Source organism: Octodon degus, unplaced genomic scaffold (assembly GCF_000260255.1).
Source record: "Octodon degus isolate 3935 unplaced genomic scaffold, OctDeg1.0 scaffold00302, whole genome shotgun sequence".
Classification (NCBI taxonomy): domain Eukaryota; kingdom Metazoa; phylum Chordata; class Mammalia; order Rodentia; family Octodontidae; genus Octodon; species Octodon degus.
Genome location: NW_004524878.1, coordinates 649,369 through 657,770, shown reverse-complemented (window position 1 = coordinate 657,770; position 8,402 = coordinate 649,369). Strand labels below are relative to the sequence as shown.

Below are 8,402 nucleotides of genomic sequence, written 5' to 3'. Positions count from 1 at the left end.
GGGACAGAGGGACCAAAAAAAAAAAATCACTTGAGGTTCTCAACTCTGCCATTAACAAACTGGGTAACCAAGGCAAGTCCTATTCAGTAAAAGTGACAAGTTGATCCCTAAGGTTCTACCACCTCTGAGCTCTTGTGTCTCCTAACATACTCTGTGCTATCCTTACCTTGTCCCTTGTCCTCAGAAGAACAACCACAGAAAGCAGCCCTCACCAACCACGATTTGGCTGACAGCAGTGGGGGCTGCCCTCACCAACCACGATTTGGCTGACAGCAGTGGGGGCTGAAAGACTCAGAGCACAAAAAGGAGAGTCTTCCTGGAGGATGCTGGAGAGTCTTCCTGGAGGATGCTGTGGCCTGCCAGTGGTCCACTGCCAGCAAGGGCCAGTGCCTTCATCCCACCTGTTCACCAGGAGCTGTACTGGGCTTCCTGGCAGAGCTCCTGGGCCAGCAGGCAGGGTTCCAGACAGCTCCACTCCAGGAGCCTGCTGGTACACCGCCTGCAGCCTCATCCACTATGACATTTGGCCATGGGAGCTGGATTCCCAGTGCCTCTAAGCACAGAGCATATTTGGAGATGTAGGTCAGCTAAACTCTAGGCCGCCAGTGGATCTCCACAGCCCAAGCCAGCCAGGCCCTGCAATCTCAGCAAGGTCCTGCCATCACCTGCCTCCAGCATTCCTCTCATTTCCCTTAGGCCTGAAGCCTTCTGAAGTTGGAGGGGCCAGGCTAGGCCACCAAGTCCTTTGCTACATACAGTTGGTGTGCCCTATATTCATGATTCATGTATCTCTCTCTCGTCTCTCGCTGTCTCGCTCACTCTGTCACTGTGCCCCAATCTGTTGGGGCACCCACTATTGACTCCTGGGATAAGTGGCTGGGCCATTGCAGCCCTGTTTGTGCTTCCTCTCCCTCTGCACCTCTTCATGCCTTCCCAGCCGAGAGGTCACCCAGCTTGGCAGACAGGACTGCAGCAGGGTACTAATCCAAGAGTGGGGTGTATGTTGGTCTTGGGGCACAGGAATTACTCTTGTTCCTTCACACCCACCCACTAGTGCCTTGCCCTGGCATCAGAGGCAGAGGAGTCAGTTCCTGGCTGGCTAGGCCAGCGAGCCTGCTGAAGGCCAAAGCTTCATCTAGCAGAAGGCCTACGAACAGAGGGTCGGCAGGGTTGTCTCCCCAGCAGGCAGGCAGGCAAGCTCCACTCCAGGCTGGGCGACCCCGATGGGCAGGAGGAGGCCTCTATTCACAGGCCAACTTGCTGTCGAAGCTGGACAGAGCAATGGCAAAGGCCTGCAGTGCACACAGTGGGTAGTTGTAATCCATGGTGAACACATCCTCTGCTACCCGGCCGAACTGCATGACGATGTAGTCCGCTGGGGCCACACGCAAGCATAGCACAGGGAGAAACACACAGGGCAGGAAGAGTGGAGAGAGGAAGGACAGACAGACACCCAAGCCACAAAAAGAAAGAAGCAGAAACGCCAAGGAAATCCCAAAGGAAGTAAAGCGAAGGCCCATTGGGAGAAATGGCAGGTGAGAGGCAGCGGATGGCAAAGAAGAGAAAGATGCAAACAAACACCAGGAGAGAGAGGAGAAAAAAGTCCATTTAAAGGCTGTTCCTGTGCCTGAGACAGCTGAACATATAGAATCTAGGACCAGGGTTCCAAAGACATGGCTCTTCGGGGCCTCCCAGTCATTATGGTTAGGAAGGGTCTTACGTCTAAGCCTTAAAGGCCACAGTGCTGGCTTTGGCAACACATACAGTAAGCCATGTAGGCCACAACCATAAATGCTGGCTGGTATGGACCACACTGGGGGAGCTCAACCCTCAACTATGGGCCTGTGGTGTCACACCGAGAGTATGCAGAGGGGAGAAACACTCACGGTCATTGCCATGGATGATCTGGAAGTTCTTCACAGAGGCCTGCGTGACGCGCCCGTGGAAGTTCAGTACGTAGGACTGCGTGTCGTCATTCCAGACAGGGGTCTTGTTTTGAAGCTCGATGATACTCTCCGTGTTCTTATTCTGCCACCGGGCTAGCAATGTCTCATGTTCCTGAGAGGGTAGCCTCACTTGAGCCAAACCTAAGCCTTGGCATCATGACCACCCCAAAGGGATCTTTCCCAGGAATGGGGCTTCGCTGACTTCTAGGGCTTTTCAAAATGTACACATAAGCTGGAGTTCTACCCTTAGAAGCTCTCAGAGACAGGGGACATGGGAAAGGGGCACTGACTCACGTTTCGGGGACGGATGGAGACTCTCTCATGAACCATGTTCATGCCAGGGACAATCACACTCATCTTCCGAGGCCCCTTGAAGCCTAAGACATTTGTCTCCTAGGAAACAGAAGGTACTTAACAGACTTGCCTCAAAGAGAGCCCGGGGAAAGAAAATGAAGATGGATTTGGTTGTACCATCTCACTTAAAAGTCTGAAGGTATCGTTAAGCTTGCCAGGTCCAAAGCTGAGCTCCTAAGTCTCTGCTCTATCAAAACGAGCTCCTGATACTAACTTGCTTCAATGAAGAGAAACTCAGCCTGCCCCTTTGCTCACACCACCTCCAACTGACGCCTTCACAGGGCACCTACAGTTCTTCCACTGCTTGTCACTGTCTCACTGAGCACAGTCACAGCCATGAACTGGAATCCTCGATTCTGTCCTTGGCCCTTAGCCTGTGCTCATTTCAACCCAGCAGCAAGGGGTCCTGGATGTCACGTTAGTCCGTTTTTCTTCTCTGCTCAAAATGCTCCAGTGGCTGCCAACTGAAGTGCTTATTCTTTTCTGTTTCTTCTCTGCACGATCTGGCCCCAGCTCCCCAGTGTCTTAGTGTCCTCGCCATTATTCCTCCATGCCAGACATCTGTGACTTTAGCACTGGCTGTGTCCCAACGACCTGTACATGGCTCGCTCTCACTTCCTGCTTATCTTTATTGAAGAATTATCTCCCTCCATCCTTCCTAAAATGCACATATACAGTGGGACCTCAGTTTATGAATGTGTTTTACCATCCTGGAGAAGATGGGTGCGTTTGTGTTTGCATGGGGAAGTTGGCTGCGGTCATGCCTGTCACCCAATGCAGAGTTTGCAAATGGAAGCAAATTTTGCCAAATGTTTTGTTTGCACAACATTCTCGAACTGAGGTATTACTGTACTTTGGCATTTTGTGGCACCCTTAATTTTTTTCTTCTTCAAATTGATCAGGAACTATTTCACTTGGACATCTGTGATATAGCTTGCCCTTTCTACCAGGGGTTTATGTCCCTTCTGGGTATAAATACATCTATCCGCTACTGTATTCTCAGTGCCTCAAACACTGAAATACAGGGATGCTAGGTAAATAAAAAAATTCAGGCTGCCTCTCCAGAACTGACCAGAAGGTGGCACTATGGCACCGTGCAGAAGGGCTTGGAGTCCCAACAGCCTTCAAGTCCACGTTGATGGGACACCCATCCCTCATTTCAGAAAATTAACAGATCAGAGCAATAGAAACCCTGGTATTTACATTCCAGTTTGTGATATTAGCAAGTGATCCAGCTACTGAACTTCAGTTTCCTATCTATTAAAGAAAATAAAATCTACCTCATGGGTTGACCATTGATGAGGCAACTGTCCGGACCGGAACTTGGTTCCCCTGTCTCCTTTTGTGCAGGAGACTCCCAGGCTGGTCTGTATAAAGCCAGGAATTGTTCCCCAAATGCTCCAGATGGCCTGATGGAGTCTGAACCCTGAGGACGGGAGGGCCACGGCCCCTGTTCACCTAGCCTAGCCCAACGCCTAACAGATGGGCTGGCACATCAGGCAGCAAGTCCCGGATTTCGCACCTAAGTTAAGAGACCAGAGACTCAGGAACCCCAGACTTACATAGCACACAGCTGCCAGCTCCTGACGCAAAGTTCCACTTTCCAAAGTAGAGGACGATGCCTTCTGCGGGTTGACTCCATTGTCATAAACGGTGAACTTGGTGCCCATCAAGTTGGACCTGAAGGAAAGAAACAGTCAGTGTAGGGTCATGTGCTTTCAGCCCCAGCACAGTGTCAGCTCAATCTGTCCTATGAGAATACTGCAAAGCATTCTGGGCTGGACCAGTGGCAAACCGAGGGGCACACTGCACTGCGATGCACATCTTTGAAGCCACTTCATAGGCAGAAGGCTTGGACAGCTTGTTCTGAAAAGACTCATTTGAAGGACGGTAATTCGAGGAGCTAAGTTAGGATTCCCTGGGGGGACTAAGGTGCTGCCCACTCTGGGGGAAATGAGCAAAAGAATAGCATCTAGGAAGGGAAGAGGGAATGGATGGTAATGCCCAACCCAGTCAGCCCCTTCTCTGGTTTTAGCTACTTACCTCATCTTCATTTGCAATACCAAATCTGGCACTGTGAGGCTGTGCTAAGAGCCCACCCACGCTTCTACCTCTTTCGTAGCTGGGATTCCCTCCTTTCCAGGACTTATTCTCAAGCCAGGCCCGTGTAGCCTGTGCAGCTCTTCCCTAGCAGCCTGCTCATCAGTGCTGCCCTGGGCTTGCAACAGCATGTGTGCTGGGCCATCACTCATGCCTGCGAACAGCTTAGTCCAAGTTTGGTGCTAAGTTGGACACAGCCTGGGCCTGTGGTTGAGTCTGACAGGGAGGATCCTGGTGAAAGAGCCAAGCCTGGCCTAGGTCTTCAGGAACAGGAGATGCCTTCTATGGGGGCCTGCCCTGCCCTTCCTGCCCACCCAGGCTTGGGGGAGTGCTGGTACCTCAGCTTCCCAATGTAGCTGTCCCCGCCTCGTGAGAGGTCTGTTGGGTCCACAGAGATGAGGTAATTGGAGGTTTTACTCTTCTTTCTCTTCCTGCCCGCCAGGAGGAACACCTTGGGGGGAGGAGCAAAGTCATGTTCCAGGCCCAGTCTGGTCCACACCTGGTCACAATCACAGGTGCCATTCCCACCAACGACTCCCCTGCCTCAACTCCCAAGTACATGTACATGCACGTGCAGACATACGCTGGCAAACACAGGCCTGCACGGAGCAGGCACACAGGCTTCTGTTTCTCTCTCAGGGACTGAGGGGTCAGTGCTAGATGTGAGGATTCCAGTCATGTGCTGGTCCCAAGGCCAGTGACTGCAAACCTTTTAGGACTTTCAGTGATAACAGACAGCACAAGTTCGCCACCACTGCCCTAGGCCCTGGAGCCTGTCTAGGTGAAAACCCACACAGAAAGCAACCTCACCTTCTTCCCATCCTCACGGTCCAGGTGCAGGAAGTAGGTGGGGTACATGCCCCGGTCCATCCCCTTCTTGTCCCGTGTGATTCGGCATTTGATGGTGATACCCTGGGGGGCTGGCCTGAGTGCAAATTCCTCAAGATCCTGGACCTCAACATCCACTGGTGGCTCTGGCGCTGTTGGGGTGGGGGCTGAGGCTGCCTCCTGCCAGAAGGGAGAGTGGGAACTTGAGCCCCAGACCTTAAGGGCCAACACTGGTTGTCAAGGATCCAAATCTCAGATTAAAGTGCCTGCAAGCATGCACATAGGCCAGGGTACAATACCTGGCCTACACGGGGCATGCTGAGACAGCAATTGAGACTGGGTGTGGTGGCGCATGCCTGTAATCCCAGCTCTTAGGAGACTATAAACAGGCGGATCACTACGAGTCTGATCTAGTAGTGAGACCCTGAACACCCTTGTAGACCTCTTCCTAAAATATATATATATATATATATATATATATATATATATATATGTATATGTATAGTTTGAATTCTGCTATTGGTATGCCACCTGCTTTGCTCTTATTGATCAGAGTTACCTTTTCTATTTGGGGTCTTTTCTGGATGTATGTGAATTTTAGGGTTGTTTCTCTAGGTCTATAAAGTATGATGTTGGTATTTTGGTTGGTAGTGCATTGAATCTGTATAATACTTTTGGAAGTATGGCCATTTTGACAGTGTTGGTTCTGCCTGACAAGGAGCAAGGGACATCTTCCCATTTTCTAAAATACAAAAAAAAAGAAGGATCCAACTCTGCTTTCTTTTTTCAAATCTGCCTTCTGCTGGGGGCAGGGGACAGGGCAGGGTCCCTGGATGTGGACTGGCTCATGCTGCCCTGGAGTCAGGTGCTATATCCCCAGGGTTAGAGACAGGAGCATAGGCAGGTTCTCAGGTGTCATCCTGCCCAGCTCCAGCCCCATCCAAATGCCCCAGCCCCCTGACCTGGCTGAAGAGAATAGAAACCCAGGTAAAAGGGCCCGACAGAAGCCTCTGACTGGCTCACTACTGTCTTCACACCAGTTACCTCCCTGGGATGGGCAGGCAGCCCACCCTCCTGCTGGTGGTTGAACTCCTCACTCACCCTGATGGACTTCCTGCTCGTGGCAGAGCTGGGCCGTGTGTTGCTGTTCAGCTGGGAGGAGCTGGAGCTGTTCTCATCCTCATCCTCCTCTTCCTCGTCAAAGCTCATGCTGCTGGAGATGCCTGGAGCGAGGAGAACAAGAAGAGATGAGCGGGGAGGACCTACAGCCCTGCCAGCATATGTGGTCACTTACAGACAAATGTGCAGACACTGACTCACTAGCACCTGACACACCTGCGTGCACACAGCCACCTGTTCGCACACTCACCTTGCATACACTTCCATGCATGCAGATGCACGCACACATGCTCTCAGCTGCATACACTTCCATGCACGCAGATGCACGCACACATGCTCTCAGCTGCACAGGGAGGGAGCTGGTTACAATCCTCAGGGCACGCCCCCCGCCCGGTTACAGCTCAGCCCCTGCATCTGCCCTCTCTAGTGGCCACCTCACCTGCCTCCGCGCATCACAGTCTGCGCTGAGCTCGCTCTATATGGGGAACCTCATTTCTGACCAGAACCTACTGTTACCAGGCCACAGAGTACACCAGAGATGGCCTCAGCTTCACTCCCAGCTCCACGAGCAGGGCCCACCCTGACCCGGGATCTCAGCTGTCCTCTGCTGCCTGGAACACCATCCATTCCTGAGCTGCCTCCACAGCCCTCTCCATGAAGCGGCCCCAGAGTAGATTCTCAGTGTATGGCTGACTTTGCCAGGCCTCACCCCTCGGCCACTGTGGACAGAGCTCCCTAGGACAGGGCTCTTGGGCACTGGTCTGTCTGGCTGCAGGTTTCTAGGACACCTGCTGTACCTCTGAGCAGCCTGGCCCTGCTCCCCCTCGCTCCTCAGACAAGCGGGGAACTTTCAAGAGGAGCTTTTCCTCAGAGGCCACATGGGAAGAAGCAGAGTTGGGGTTTGGGCTGATCACACAGTTTGTATTTCTTCCCCTTAACTTGGCCATATCCAGGTCCCTGTCCCAAAGCTTCTCCTCTGACCCTAAGTATGCCCTCCCCTGTGGCCAGGTCAGGCCTGGACCAGACGCAGGAAGCCCAGGCTTTTGCAGGAGAGTCTGTCTAAGGAACCTGGGGTGAGCTTTGGTCCCAGCTGGGCCCCCCGTGGGGCTCACCCTTCCTCTGCATCGCGGCACGGAGGTCCTGCCCGCTGGGCTGTGCGCCCCCGCCGGCTGCTGTCGCCCCCGTGTCCTGGGCATGGTCCGACTGGCCCACAGTCAGGATCTGCACTGAGCCTTGGGCCTCAGACTTGTCTTCTGCCAGTACTGCTGGCTCGCTGGTGCCTGCAGGCCGGACACTCCTGAGTCACATCCAGGAGGGGCAGGAGGGGCTGGGTTCTCAGATGTCCATGAAGAGGGTGAGGGATGAGTGAGGAGAGAAACCCTCTGCAAAACTTCATTTGCAAAACTGATTTTAAAAAATTACTGACTGCTATCAGCCTGTAATGATCAGTAAGCTGTGAAGGGGGATGCGGGCTTCGACTCTTCTGCTCTTTCCCCAAATTAACTGTGAAGGGTTGGTCTGAAATACCCTGCCTTTGTAAGACAAGACAGCAGTCCTTTATAAAGCCAACTGCACAGAGGAGAAAACAGGATGGAGAATAGGAACTATCTGACCATAGTTGAAGTCACCAACCATTCATGGACGTGGCCAGCTACAAGGTAAATGTAGTCTCTGTCTGTCTGTCTGTCTGTCTCTCTCTCTCCTCTCTCTCTCTCTCACACACACACATGCACACACACACACACACACACACACAATAACACACATCATTAAAGACGTGGGGGCCCCCTGAAGGAACACGGTCTTCATCTCACATCAAGCTCCTTGTGCAGGTGCCACGGCAAGGCTTGGCCCACAGAGGGCAGCCACTGTGGCTGGGCCAGGCCCTAAGTGCTACAGCCAGCCCCAGAGGCCCATGGACCCTGACAGACCACTGTCCAACTATGACACAGTGGCTTGGTAACTATAGCCCATGAATGAGGGTCAGCCCATGAAGCAGCAGGCGTCAGGGCAGGGGCCACCGTCACAGTCCTTGATCCCCAGAGAGCTCTGCTC

At 52.8% G+C, this 8,402-nt stretch overlaps 1 protein-coding gene across 1 annotated transcript in view; it reads right to left on the bottom strand.

Annotated features, from left to right (window-relative positions):
• Positions 1 to 984: 984 nt before the first annotated feature.
• Positions 985 to 8,402, bottom strand: part of Tub (tubby bipartite transcription factor) — an 11,935-nt gene continuing 4,517 nt past the window's right edge. The window contains exons 4-11 of the mRNA XM_023707606.1: positions 7,460 to 7,627; positions 6,330 to 6,451; positions 5,211 to 5,408; positions 4,739 to 4,851; positions 3,863 to 3,980; positions 2,241 to 2,339; positions 1,887 to 2,058; positions 985 to 1,375 (exon numbers count right to left, since the gene is read on the bottom strand). Coding sequence (XP_023563374.1) covers positions 1,242 to 1,375; positions 1,887 to 2,058; positions 2,241 to 2,339; positions 3,863 to 3,980; positions 4,739 to 4,851; positions 5,211 to 5,408; positions 6,330 to 6,451; positions 7,460 to 7,627 — 1,124 coding nt within the window. The 3' untranslated portion in view covers positions 985 to 1,241. The remainder of the gene's footprint in view (positions 1,376 to 1,886; positions 2,059 to 2,240; positions 2,340 to 3,862; positions 3,981 to 4,738; positions 4,852 to 5,210; positions 5,409 to 6,329; positions 6,452 to 7,459; positions 7,628 to 8,402) is intronic.